Source organism: Panthera tigris, chromosome F3, assembly GCF_018350195.1.
Source record: "Panthera tigris isolate Pti1 chromosome F3, P.tigris_Pti1_mat1.1, whole genome shotgun sequence".
Classification (NCBI taxonomy): Eukaryota; Metazoa; Chordata; class Mammalia; order Carnivora; family Felidae; genus Panthera; species Panthera tigris.
Genome location: NC_056678.1, coordinates 62,355,063 through 62,369,825, shown reverse-complemented (window position 1 = coordinate 62,369,825; position 14,763 = coordinate 62,355,063). Strand labels below are relative to the sequence as shown.

Below are 14,763 nucleotides of genomic sequence, written 5' to 3'. Positions count from 1 at the left end.
AAGGGGCCTTAGAGGGCTTTTAATTTACCCTCCCCTTACTTTTTTGTTTGTTTATTTATTTTAAGAGAGGGTGGGAGGGGCAGAGAGAGACAGAGAGAGAGAGAGAGAGAGAGAGAGAGCAAAGCGGCCTCTGAGCGGTCAGTGCAGAGTTCGATGTGGAGCTCGACTTCATGAACCAGCAGATCGTGACCCGAGTCGAAATCAAGAGTTGGTTGCTTAACTGACTAAGCCACCCAGGCACCCCACCCTCCTCTTATTTTAAAAGAAAACACAAAACACGAAGGGTTATGGAAATTAAAAGGTTTTTTATAAGATCTCACGAGATCTTATCCCAAGATCTCTAAGAAGTTCTGGAGCAAGGGATAGAACACATTGTAGTTTTGTTTTGTTTTTTAAATTTTTTAAATGTTTTATTTATTTTTGAGAGAGAGAGAGAGAGAGAGAGGGGAAGGGGCAGAGAGAGAGGGAGATACAGAATCTGAAGCAAGCTCCAGGCTCCGAGCTGTCAGCACAGAGCCAGATACGGGGCTCGAACTCCCAAACCATGAGATCTTGACCTGGGCCACCCAGGCACCCCAGAACACATTGTTTTCTGCAAAGTTGCAGGCGGCCCATTTTCACTCAATTACTCTAGTCCCTCACGAATGTACATCTCAGCTCCATATGTATGTACTTCCGGCGAGATAGCCGGTTTCTTGCGGGTGAGTACCGAATCTTGCGTCCTTCGTCTCCCAGAGCACCTTGAAATCAACTAAGTACTTTAAAGTTGCTTTACCTCCTAAGCGCACAAGCCCACATTGCTTGGGTTTATGTTCCAACTCTTTCTCACCAGCGGGGTGACTTTGGGCAAGTTGCTTAATTTCTGAGCCTCCATTTTTCTATGTAAAATGGTGATAATATAGCCTCAATCTCATATCTATGATACGAAGCTAAATAAATTAATGCGTTGAAATGTTTAGAATAGCACTTGGAGCGTAGCAAATATTCTGTAAGTGTTACCTATTCTTATTGCCGCCTAATTATATTTGCCCTCCTATCTCTATCACAGCATCTTGCACATGTTACTAAATGTTTATTGAATGGATGAATGGAATGGAATGGAACAGAATAAAATAAAATATGTTCAACAAAGATCTGGGTGACTAACATGCCAGATAAGCCCCTTTCAGAAGGCTTCTACCTTGGAATAGTGCAGCTAATTCTGAGGGTACAGCAAAGGCACACAGCCAGAGGACACTTCTATGGGGTAACAAGGAAAGCCAATCCAGAGACGTCTGCTGCTGCCTGGTGAGGCTCCGAGCTACGTGGCAATATCACCTCCCTTGTGCTATTTAAAAATAGAAGAGGGGCGCCTGGGTGGCTCAGTCGGTTAAGCGTCCGACTTCAGCTCAGGTCATGATCTCACGGTTCGTGGGTTCGAGCCCTGCACCGGGCTCTGTGCTGATGGCTCAGAGCCCGGGGCCTGCTTTGGATTCTGTGTCTCCCTCTCTCTCTCTCTGCCCCTCCCCTGCTCGCAGTCTGTGTCTCTCTCTGTCTCTCAAAAATAAATAAGCATCAAAAAAAATATATTGTTTTTCCCAAGCACTGGCTATATCCGTACCAAGGGTTCCCGTGGAAATTGAGACATTTCCCATGCTTTCATGGCCTGTGCCTGACACATCCATCATGCGGAGCAGGTTATTGGGGGTGATGAAAGAGGCCGTGGGGGGACGAGACAGACAAGATAGAAGCAGATTATTTCCCTTTGACCTTCAATTCCCTGCCTTATTCGAAATATTGTTGGCAGGATTTCTGGACTTTTGGTAATTCAGTTGGGAAGCCAGATAATAAGGAGTGGGAACATTGTCTTCAAGTTGAGGACGACAGAAATTTATGGTTTATTTTAATTCCCCAAGTAGAGGGGCCAACGACCTTCCCACGAGAGCTTCTCTGAACACTAGTGTGAGCCGTAGCCTTCGAACATCTCCGTGCCATTCTGCTTTAAACTTTTATAATTTAAGGGACTTTACAGACTGAAAGTTTCTAGTTGCCCATGGCCCCTGCCTTATTTAACTTGTTTTATATATTACAAAAGAAGGACATAAGATGAGTCATAAAGAATATTGAAGAAGGAAGAAAGGAAACAGAGTGAAATTCTATTTATTGAGACCTTACTCAACAGTAACATGTGTCACATCACTTAATAAAATTATGGTTCCCACAATGTAACGTGTCTTCTCCCCGTGAATTTATGTATTGGATCCAAATGCATTACCTCAAATAATCAAAACCAGTTGGCTAACATTCATCTTTGGCAAATTATTAGGAGGGCTTGTTGAGCAAAATAATAACATAACTGTGAGGAACAGGACTATTTCTTTGTCTGAGGCCCGGAATTTGATTTCACGCCATTTCTTCTCTCCTGCCGCCAACATCCTGCTAACAGCCCCTTAATCTTCTCAAGATTTCTGTTTTCAGGAACGGTCTGCTCATGGATTCCCACGTTCGTTTCTATATTCATTCACTTCTCAGACTCTAATAGAGTTAACCCCAGTCTGTCGGGCACTGTACTAGAGCACAGGGGAATGTTCCACGCATTTGCTAAGAGATTGTCCCTCACCTTTCATCTGATGGAGCAGATGTGTCTATAGGATGCGGCTGTGATAAGCTGGCATAAGCTCTAGATGTGAAATTAGCACGTTGGGACTCACGCATGCAGAGTGTATTGTCTGCCCTTGGGCCCGACACCTAAATTACCGTGCCTCTTCATTGGTAAAACAGTGATGTTGATAACACCTCCCTTCCAGGGTTAAGAATTAAAGTAGGTGCTGTTAAATACCCAAAAGTGGGGGAAAAATTGGCATGAGCCAAGAGGAAGATGCGAAAGTTCCGTGAGAGGTCAGAGGCTGGAGGGCTACCTTCCCCCTGAGGGAGAAACAGAGAAAGTCTCCCCAAGGGGTTGATGGTTGGGGGGGGGGCGGAGGTGGATGATTTGGCTGTGACCCTGTGTGATAGGGGGTCTGTGATAGGGGGTCTGTGACAGACCCTGTGACAGTATTGCTTTGCGTCCCCAAACAGGTACTCACTTCCTGTGCTTCCTCCAGCTCCCCAGGGATCCTTCCCCAAGTTTACTACAGACGTCCTCACCTTTCTAAGACGTTTTCCAAAAATTCCAAAGAAGCTTTCGAAGCGTATAGGGTGCGTTGCGGGTTCGCGATGCTGGAAACTTCTCTCCAGCGTGCTTATGGCGCTCCTTCATTTTCCTTCAGGGAGCCATGCAGTCTGCCTTGTGGTGCCCACACACCGGGAACCGAAGAATGGGATGCCCCACATTGTGTGGTTGCTGGGACTGGACGGGAGTGACTAAGTTAGAGATCTGGGATCAGGATAGACACAAGGTCCAGGAACCGAGCAGATGGTCACCAGCGAGAGGCAAAGTGGGCGCCCCTGGGCTGAGCACCCTCCTCTAGACAGAAGGCACAAGGGATCTTAGACAAATGCACCTGTCATTTCAGGTATCGCAAATGCAAGTCATGGCTGATAGGAGACCGTCAGATACAAAACACAACAAGGGACAAAAGACCCGAGGAAGCAGGGCCAGAGAGGGGCTAGGGCCATGCCACAGAAAGTAGATGGGAAGGACAGTGTCTTCTAAATGGTCGAGTATCTAGTTAAACCCTTGAGATATGGCCTGAGAAATGTTCACTGAAGATGCCAGAACATTCTGCAATGCAACGAAAGAGGCACAGACGGAGAAGGGGAACTGGCACGGGGAGTTGTCTCATTTAACTTTGGATGCTTCGCGGTTCTCTGTTGTAGCCCCATCCTGATACTTGGCGGCAAAGCTTTCCCAACGTGTAGGTGACTAAGAAAAATCTCACACTAAGACAAAGCACGTGTACGTCCACTAATTAAATGGTCTGACTCAACGCATCTAATGCATAACCTTGCCTAGCGCTTGTAACAACCCCGTGAAGGAAGTATCGATATTATCGCCACCTTACAGATGAGAAAACTGAGTTACAGAGAAGCTTGTCCAAAATCACCCGATCAACGACAATGGTAGGAGTCAAACTCAATCTCCTTACAGGCCCTGGGCCCTTAATCACTATGTGATAAGCCTGACTTGTCCTGTTCGGTCATTCTCGCTGGCAGCTCTATGCAACTGGCAAGTTGAAATGGGGAGACACGTTTTTTTTTTTTTTCTTAAAGACAACAGTTTATTTGGTAGCCAAAATCTTTTGAAGGATGGTGTCTAGGGAAGAAGAAGTATTTTAAAAGTGGAGGCGTACAAAACTCATAAATTAAAGTCCATCAGATAAAACAAAGGTCAAAAGTCAAGCTGCAGACCTTGAATTCGCTCCCACTCCAACCAGCTCTGTGACCTTGGACAGGTCGTCAAAAGGTCTGGACCTGTCTTCTCATCTATAAAAGAAGGGGTTTGTCTGTGACTCTGCTCCTATTCTCAGTCTCTGATTCTGAGTTGGTGGTAATAGAGGAGAGAGAAAAACATACCACACTCCCCTCAAGGAGCAGAATCCATCAATTCTGGGCACTTGGCTTTACTGCGTGCATCTGAGCAATGAAGATTGTACAAGGCGCTCATTTCTAGACGGTCATAACCATCCGTTGTCTCTGCTATTCTTGCCTTTTTCTTGCTCTTAAGCCAGTATGCATTTAATAAAACGTGTTCTATGAGTGGCCGACGAAAGTCACGGATTCCTTCCCTCCCTACCCTTCCAGCCTTTGGGACTCATTCTGGCTTAATTACGAAGGGCCCTGTGTGGCTCAGGAAGGGAGGCAAAGGTTAAGCTATTCTCAGTGAATCTGGAAAATAAAAGTTAGGGGGCAATTCAAAAAAAAAAAAAAATCTAAAGGCTTTCGAACCCTCGGTTGAGAATTTGGAGAAAATCCCAACTTACAGAGGTTTTCCCTTCACTACTGCCAGCTAAAGGAGGAAGTGTAAACGCTAACTATGAAGGTAGGAGACATGTTTGCTGGAAAAGGAAAAAATCCCCATCAATCTACACCCATCTCGGCGAACAGCTTTGCTTTCGATTTGTCTGCGTGGATCTCTGATTTCAACAAACAATCCGTCTTTTTGCCAAGTTGTACAAAATATCAGAGGGGTGTGTGTGTGTGTGTGTGTGCGCGCGCACGCACAGGTACACATGTATAAATGTGCATGTTCAAGTTGACATACGTGTTTTTAGATTAGGGGGATTGGGAAACGAAGTCTAAGCCTCTGGAAGCTTGTCATTCCGAAAGCACCAGCACCAGGTCTTAGACGGTGGGCTCTTTGGAGAAAGTCTTCAGTGTGACCTGCACTGTTGACCTTGTCCCAAAGTGCATATGTTATTCAGTCCCACAGTCTTGACTCAGGTATCTCTTGTTAACTGTCACTTCAAATATGTTGCCAAACACAACAAATGACTTTGTTAGTGGAACATCTTGATCCTTTCCAACCTTCCCGAATCCCCACAGACAAGGGCCTCCTCCCAAAACAGATGTTCTGCACAAGAAGATGTCAAAAAGTAGCAGCTTGACCAAAACAGCTCCACTTTGCTGCCAATAATAAGCACTTACAGAGGAGAGAGCACTTTACATTTTTCAAGTATTTTACTTCATGCTGCGTCTCCTCATCTGATTTGAGTGTGGTGGTTCCAACATCTTTCTGGAAGGCAGAGTCTGAGGATCTGAGTGAGATTCTGTCCAGACGGGCTAGGTGTTGTTTGAGAAGTGTCCCGGGAAGCAGTCCAATAGGAGAGAGAAGAGCGGGTAGAATATAGACCGATGGCCTTGGCCTCTTTTACTATTCAGGGAGCCATTGGGATGATCAGATATTGACTGCCCAAAGCATTTAGAGACTGCTTGGCTGAATCCTTTCAACCCTGCACTATTTCCTTGTTGAAGGAGAAAAAAAAGAATGTCAGGCCAAGTTCTTTTATCCTGACCTGGGAACTGGATAGAATGCTTTGCAAAGAAACAGCCTGTCCGAGCTTTCCAGGAGCCCTCTGGTCAGAGCCAATAAACCCAGTCCCATGTGCATCAGCTGTGCTGATGACACAGGCATCCTATGATTAGGCTGACTGCACCTTCAGATTTTCCAGGAAAGACCCAATTTCTAATGCCTGGGGTAGAGGCAAGCTGTATGTCCTCGTGGAGGCAGAAATTGCAGCCATCGTGCACTGTATGCCTGGCGTGGATTCTTGGGGTCCAAAGCAGTCCCCAAGAACTGTGAGGACTCCAGGATCTACTCAGCTGGTAGATGAGAACTGGTTACAGATATAAAGGCCTAGAAATCCCGATTCAACCCTTCTCGTGCTAGCCTCAAGGATAGAAACTATTTCACTGTTAAGGCGAAGGGTGAGTCTTACTCTGGGCGGCATTTGGAAGGACATGGGTAGGGCCACTCTTTCCACTGACTGGAGAAAAACATGGCACTGTGTGAAAGCAATTGACGGAACCACACCCCCAAGGCCAGGTGGCTCTGTGACTTCATATCACATTCCCCTCCCTGCCCTCCGGGAGCTTACACTCCTTAGGTTAGTACCGAAATCACAGACTGTTAGAATCCATGACCTTTGAACCTACATTACCCCTGGATCTGACAAGAGACTGAAACCATCTTTTCCTTTCATGGAATTCACCAAAATAAAAGAATCACATTCCACTGCACATAAATACAGATTTTTCACAAACCGAAAGTTTATTCTGGATGTGTCACGCGTATTTTTAAGAAATATGGGGTTCTTAATTTAGTCCATTGAGATCCAAAGTGGGTGGAAGAAAACTGCACATTTTAATTGATTGCTGCTTTCAAGCTACATCCCGAAGTTACTTCCCTGGCCTTCCTGCAGGACTTGGGAGGAGATGCAAAATTAGAATAAAAGTACACTCTTTCCTCAAAATACATGGTGTCCAAATTAAGCACAACAAAGTGATAAAGCTGGAAGAAAGGAAGAGGGTCATGTTAATTGCCTCATCACCATTCCAAGAGGCACCTGACTCATAACTCACCCTCTGCTACTTATTAGAAGTGAAGGTTACAGCTCAGGACCCCTGTATTCCCCACCCAGTACCCTCTCCGTGAGGTGTAGAGCCTTTTGCACGTGCATCTAAAAATTCTTGTGTTCCACAAATAATTGCAAGAAAAAGAGAAGTAAAAGACAGGAAGCCTATTCCTATGACTCCTATGACTAAGGAGTGAGGTAAGGGTCTCTCAATCCATCCCAACGTGTGAGCCTGGGGTTTATGTGTCATCCGTGCCTGGGGGGAGATTTAGGGGTATCTGTTCCATCTTGGGGCAACTGCACGTGAGCTACTGGAGCAAACCATGGGGGAGAGGGCTCCTCACCCCGCCCCCCACCCCCCGCAACTGACAAGTAAAAGAGTAGAAAAAGGATCTAGCTTCCAGGTCTTGGCATGTTGAGCTGCGTGCAGTAGGCGCTTAGTTAACGTGATCTGAGCCCGGCAGGCTCTGTGACAAGGTTTCTGCAGTCCGTGAAGGGACAGAAGGGGTGGGCGAAAGGGCGCCGGACACAAACCCCTCACGTCAACGTTGTTTGTGAACCGTGCACCCCACCTCGCCACACCTGCTCTGTCAGATCGCTTCAAAATAAGATTTCTGGGGCGCCTCGGTGGCTCAGTCGGTTGACGTCGGACTTCAGCTCAGGACACGATCTCATGGTCTGTGAGTTCCAGCCCCACATCGGGCTCACTGCCTTTAGCTCGGATCCCATTTTGGATCCTCTGTCCCTCCCTTCTCTCTGCCCCTCCCCTGCTCATGCTCGCGCTCTCGCTCTCTCTCTCAAAAATAAAACATTAATCCCCACCAGCTCCCCCAACAATTGCTAATGTCTCTCCACCAGATAAAAGCGCTGGCCTCTCAGTCTCTAGGTCCTTCTGTGAGAAGTGCTTTTACATAACTGAGCCTGGTTAATTGTAGAAAGAACACTAGATCTATGGCTAGTGCTTATCCACCTAATAATATAATTCAGTAATAGCGATACAAAAGTATGATCTTTGTTTGATCCCGATTCACACAACCCAACTGCAAAAAGACCCTTGAGGATATTTGGATGCTTCCTGGATATTTACAAATATTCAAGAGTTGTTCATGTTTAAGTATGGTCCTGGTTTTTAATGTCTTTTAATGTTCTGTGGAGACTTGGTCTGTTCTTAAAGGAGACACCTGCTGAAGGAATTGTAGATGAAATGGTAAAAATACCGTACTAGCTGACAAATTCGTCTTTACTATTAAAACAAAAAAGAGGTGAGATTATGATGAGGAAGGATGAAAGTCAATAAGTTTTGTCAAAAGCCTTGGCCCATAATTGAGACTTAACTCCCGATCACCCACGAAGAGGGAAAGAAGGATGGAAGGCAATGACGTCTTTCATAGGGGTTATAGCATCTCTCCCCAACAAGGAAAGTATCCTCATTTACAGATGAGGAAATGAAGCTCGGAGAGGTTTAGCGACTTTCTCGGGTTCACACAGCTAGGAAATAACAGAGGTAGAGTTACGAGCGCGGTGTTCATTTTACTCCACCTCACCACTAATGAGGAGGCAGGGAACAGACTGTGAGCTTGTGTCCTTCTCTGGGTTTACTTGACTCTGGTTTTTTTTTCAGCATTCCTAAAATGTGTAATCTCAGGCAGTCAAAAACGGGCTTTCACTGTCTTTATCCTCTGGGTGACTCAGCCTTTAAAATACAGTGCAGGCTCAATGTTATCTGCGAACTGATTGGAACTTTAAAGAAAGAGATAGGAACCTGCTATCTTCTGGCCTCCAGCCAGAGTCTGGTTCCTGTTACTAAGGATTGATTCTGACGGAACTAATTAAAGTTTAGTTCCTTTGCTTTCTGGCCAGCAGGACAGACAAAAGCCATGAACAGAGAGCCGCAGAAACATTAACCCCATCCCTAGATACCAGCTATCCCATAACAGTGGGTGGTGTTTGCGAAAGAAGGAAAAACTAGATAATTTTTAAAAATTTGTTAATGTTTGTTTACTTTTAAGAAAGAGAGACAGAGCACGAGCAGGAGAGGGGCAGAGAGACAGGGAGACACAGAATCCGAAGCAGGCTCCAGGCTCTGAGCTGTCAGCACAGAGCCCAACGCGGAGCTCGAACCCACAAACTGTGAGATCATGACCTGAGCTGATGTTGAATGCTTAACCAGCCGAGCCACCCAGGTGCCCCGGAAAAATTAGATGACCTTTCAAGGATCTTTCCACACTGAAGGTTCTGGGATCCAAGTGTGTTTTGAGTTGATGTCTGGTGTTTCAACATAGGCCAGGCTGACCGAAAGACGAGGAAGAGGTGCCTCCTTTAGGGAAGGAAGCTTTTCATCAGAAAAGCTGGCGTAGTAACTGCTCGAGAAAGAGCTGAAGTTATAGGATGTTAGAAGCTTCACCAACAGCTGCACCTACCCTCACTAGAAACAAGAACACTCACCTCTTTAACACAGTTTTCCTATGGAAGTTGCAGAAATGCTGGAGGGAGTCTCCTCTCCACCCTCCTCCCTCTCCTACTCCTCCCCTCCCGCTCCCTGCCATCCTGGAAATCCCTCTTTGTTTTGGAACATGCACACTCTGTCCCCTGGAAGCCCCTGAATATCACTGTTGTTCTTCCCGATCCCTTTGGAAGAAGAGGAAACACCAGGCCACCCTGGGAGCAAGTCTGTCTCCACTTGTAAATTTATTCATGCGTTCTCTAGACAAAAATATTTATTAAGTACCTACTATATGCCAAGGGCAGATTGTCTTTTTTAGTAAATAAACTCTTTAGGCAAAGTGGTGGGGATATCTTTCCTCTGAGCAGATCTCTTCAATCTTCACAGACAGGAGGGGATGGGAAATTGACAGGTCCCCAGGAGACAGTAAAAAAGGACATGCTGCACAGGAGGGTAACTGATTAGAAATTCAAAGTTCCCTCTGTGCTTGTCTCAGGGGGATAACACCAAGAGTACAAAGGAGTCCGAACAGCAGTCACACTCCCTGGGCCCTCTCCCCTCCTTGACTTGGCCCAGGTAGGTTCCGCAGATGGCCTTGGAACACCTTCTTCCTCTGGGCTCTTCCCATATAGGCCTGGCTAACTCCTTCCTGAGACTCAGTTCATGAGCCTGGCCTAAGTATCGTTTCTGGCAACTTCCTGCAAATTTTCCCTGACCACCGAAAGCTGTTGTGGGGTTGGGGGGGAAGGGGGAGGGGGTGCTCAGAGAGCTTTTGGTGGTCAGGGAAACTCCGTGCAGTTACTCCTTCATAGTAGATCTCAGCTAATTTCCATACGCTTTCTTGTTTCTTTCCCTAACTGGGCTGCAGTTTCCTTGAGAGCAGGGTCTGGGTCCTGTGTCCTTACGCCTAAGGCAAGTATGGAGGTTTGAAAGGCAATCCTGAGAACTGATCAATACTGTGGCATAAATAAGAACCAAAACAGTTATTCTTAGTGATTCCTCACCCCTCAACTTTATTGAACTATTTAGTTTATTGAAATTTATGAACAATTTAGTTCATTTACTTCCTTAACATTATAGTGTTTCAATTGGCGATTGATATTGGCGATTATATCACAAGACGATGAGCTACAACAGGGTTCAAATTCATACTTATTTGCAGAAAGCATGATCCTAACGTTAACTGGAGGCTCCACCCCTATCTCTGTAGGCTTCTTTGGTGATCTCTTACTGGTTCTGACTGAGCTATGCCTTGTTCAATTTCACTGCTACAGTGTTCTTTCCACCGTTGGCCCAAGGGTGTGTTTATGCCTTTGAAAAAGCTGGGTTTACTTAATCCTGCAGACCCAGGAGCCTTGGCCCACTCAGCAAGGTGTTTCCACATGGCTTAACAACCTTAAAAGATTAGTTGATTAATGGCCCTGCTTATTAGATGCCTTTCTATTCTAAATTATCCACACCTAGACCCATATAAATCAAAGAGGAGGAAAAAGTGGAATGTGTAGTAAAAATAAATATAAACAAAAAGTACCAAAATATCACCTTTGTTATTAACCCTGCACAGCTCCTGAAATTCCCACAAACTGGAGATGACCAGAAGCTTCCCTGTGAACTGTGGATTGAAAATATTTTCACCACCTTAAACAGAAATCAGGGGCGCCCAGGTGGCTCAGTTGGTCAAGCGTCTGACTTCAGCTCGGGTCATGATCTCCCGTTTCGTGAGTTTGAGCCCCGCATCGGCCTCTGTGCTGATGGCTCGGAGCCTAGTGCCTGCTTTGGGTTCTGTGTCTCCCTCTCTCTCTCTGCCCCTCCCCTGCTTGCACTCAGTCTCTCAGTCTCTCTGTCTCTCTCTCAAATATAAACATTAAAAAAAGAAAAAAAGAAATAAAAAAAGAAATCAGATCTACAGCAGACGCTGGCAGAGGTAAGGAGTTCATGACACTTCATTAATATCCCAGGGAAAACTCTCTGTCAGAAGCCAAGTCTTCATTATTTGTTTCCTCCCCTCTTGGGTTGGTGTGCACCGTGAACGTGGTGACAGGACTAGTCAGCACTGAGGGAGAACGAGGGAGAACGATTATAATAATCACACCGGCTGCTTATATTACACTAACAACTTTTTGGGAATCATCATAACACTTTTCATTTTAGAATATTTTTGTCTTCTTCCAAAGAGCCATATTTATTTTTTTAATTTTTTTTTAAGTTTATTTATTTTGACAGAGAAAGAGAGTGGGAGCAGGGGACGGGGAGGGAGAGACAGAAACAACGTGTGCATGGCCAGCATGGAGCCTGATGCGGGGCTCAAACTCACGAGCTGTGAGATCATGACCTGAGCCGAAGTCGGACGCTTAACCTACTGAGCCACCCAGGCGCCCCACTGGTCTCGTTAAATATATAAAAATACGTGAGGTCAACTTTGAGCTTTAATAAGCAGTGATCTTAAAGATCTAAAGAAAGAAAGAATAGCTTCTATCATTATGTAAAAGTTGACTCTGGTTTAATGCTTCCCTCCACGTTGAAAAAAGAAATATGTTCTGGGATTAAATCTCCCGGTACACGAAGTAAAGTTTGCTTTCTTATGAGCAGGTTGTTTCTGCCACAGCCATGATTTCAGCACAGGGTTCGGTTCTTGATGATTTTTCATTAATTGAGTCTTTTCGGCTCCCAAATGTTTAGAGAGAAATCAATTTGATAAATTTCCCTTTAATTGCATCTCTTGCTAGCCACAGAATTCAACTGTGCTTTGAACATATTGAAACTATGTTAGAATGGAAAAGGATGTTAGAGAATGGCAAATCCAAGTCTCCTTGATTCAATAAGAAGATAGAATCCCGGGGCAGTGAAAGAACTTGCTCACGGGTGCAAATGTAGATAATGACAAGACTGAATCTGCTCCTAACTCCTTCACCGGTCCTCTTTCCACCAGGATAAATCACAACACGCTAATCCGGTTTTGGTAAACTGAATTTTATTTCCAAAGCAACTGAAAGGTGCAATTTCACTCTTCAGCAGAGCTTTGTGTTATAAACAGATTAGTCTTGTATGCATGTATGTTGTCCTAATTTCTTATGTATGAGTCTTCAGATATCTTTATCTAAGCATTGAGACCTACCCACGTTCCTCTTGTAATGTGGAGAGAAATGGGGGGGGGGGGTGGGCAACCGGTGAAGAAGGAGGTGAGAGACAGAGAGGAGAGCAAAGATGATGGGTTTGGATGCATTCATTCAAGCAACAAGCTTCCCTTAGAATAGATAGTCTCAGGCTCTCTCTCTCTTTTTTTTTTTTTTTTTTTGACATTTATTTATTTTTGAGAGAGAGAGAGAGAGAGAGATAGAGACAGAGCATGAGCCGGGGAGAGTCAGAGAGAGAGAGATACACACAGAATCGGAAACAGTCTCCAGGCTCTGAGCTGTCAGCACAGAGCCCGACGCAGGGCTCCAACCCATGGACCGCAAGATCGTGACCTGAGCTGAAGTCGGACGCTTAACCGACTGAGCCACCCAGGTGCCCCAATAGTCTCAGACTCTTTCCACGAACGTGTGCTAACAGTTGCACAATCCCATTCCTCTAAAAACTCCTCTCAGCATTGTCCTTGGAAATCAGACTCTATTTGCAATGGAAATGGACCACAAAAAACAAGAATGAGTAGGACACAATTCGAAGATTCTACCACATGCCAGTGAATGAAAAGGCTCAGGCAATCCAGGAAAACATGCTTGCTCCTTGGCCACCCTCAAGTATCCCACGTGCACATTAGTCATATCCTGGAGCATAGGATGTCACTGTGCACTCAAAGATACAAAAAGGGATTCAATATTAAGGTTGATCATGAATCAGATATAAAACAGTAATAGGGGTCAGACCTGACCTTGTAAGAGACGAGAGAAATCATAAATAGCCCATGGAACACAACCTTCTTAGGCAAACACTGCCAGAGCCTTTAGAGATGGAGTCAAGTTGCACACAGATCACTTTATTTCCTTTAAATAATGAAGCCTCGCACCAAATGTGATCAAATCCATGCTTAAGAAATAAGAGGAAAATACATATCCCTACTTCTGTGCGTCAGGTAGGGTTGTTGGGTTAAGTTTTCTAACAAGTCCGATATTTGTTTTCTTCTATTTACTTGGCCCAGATGCTTAGGGTTCCCTCCAGAATATTGTCTACCTTAAGGATAACCAGAGAACCTCAAAGGTATTTTCCCATTTATCTAAAAAGGAAGGCTAGCTAATAAATAACCTCTGTGTCCCAACCGCCTTCTTCTCGCCAGGATTCCGGCTAATTTTATCCGGTGGGATCTAGATACACAGCACAATGAGAAATCCCCTCTTCCTCCTGGCAAACCTGCCTCTCTCTCAGTCCACGCACATTAATCAATGAAGGTTAACATTTACACAGTTCTCCTAGGTGCCAGGGAGTGGGCTGAGGGTTTAATATACAGTAACTCATTCAATCCTCATAAGCAGCCCCCGAGGTAGGTTACTGGCGTCTCCGTTTCAGAGAAGGAAGCTGAGATACGGAGAGTAAATAAACTGCCCGACCCCACAAAACAGTAGGACCGGGATTCAAACACAGGCGATTCGATATTGTATTTCTTGCTCTTAACCATACACTTCTGACTCTGAGCAAGCACCCTATGGACGAGGCATCTCCTTGGAGGAAATGAAGTTCGAGATCTTAAATGATGCACGAAATACCCCATGGTGCCTCTATCTGTCTCCTATTGCTCAGATCTTACAAGCCTCTGTGCTGTTAGCAGAGAGGAGGCGAGCCCCAATCTGTAATCCCACACCTGTTTCCGCACAAACAACAACAACTCTCTATCGCCTCTGGATATCCACCCCTGCGCAAAGATTCTCCATATCTCCATCTCTTAAGCCAAAATAACTTGGTTCTCACCTTTCCAGGCACGAATGGGGCAAAGCCGCGAGTCCTTTGCACATTGTGGCAAGCGGCTCAGCGTCTCGGTTTTGAACACGCGATTCTGCACAGCAGAGCGAGTCTTTGAGAACTCCTTAACTGTCTGGGACTGCCTTTCCCTCCGAGGAATATATAGAGGCTCTTTGCCAGCCCTCTGCTGCTCCCTGGACCAATCCAGACCTCAGAGGAAATCACTGGCTGGGGCACAGCCGTTGGAGGAGGAGGCTGGAATCCCGTCTCTGCGGCATTAGCCTCCGGCTGCTCCAGCAGGGGCCTCCCCGGTGCACTGGTCATTCAGGTTTTAACACGTGAATGTGAGCCCACCGCGGAGCAGAGTGCCAGGGGCCACCCCAGATCTGCCCAAATCATAGCCTGTTCGGACTGCAAGGGCCCTGGAGAGCAGTT

At 45.6% G+C, this 14,763-nt stretch overlaps 1 protein-coding gene across 1 annotated transcript in view; it reads right to left on the bottom strand.

The window, feature by feature from the left end:
• Window positions 1-14,502, bottom strand: part of RGS5 (regulator of G protein signaling 5) — a 49,072-nt gene extending 34,570 nt beyond the window's left edge. Inside the window, exon 1 of the mRNA XM_007075665.3 lies at window positions 14,338-14,502. Within this exon, the coding sequence (XP_007075727.1) occupies window positions 14,338-14,381 (44 nt within the window). The 5' untranslated portion in view covers window positions 14,382-14,502. The remainder of the gene's footprint in view (window positions 1-14,337) is intronic.
• Window positions 14,503-14,763: the final 261 nt, after the last annotated feature.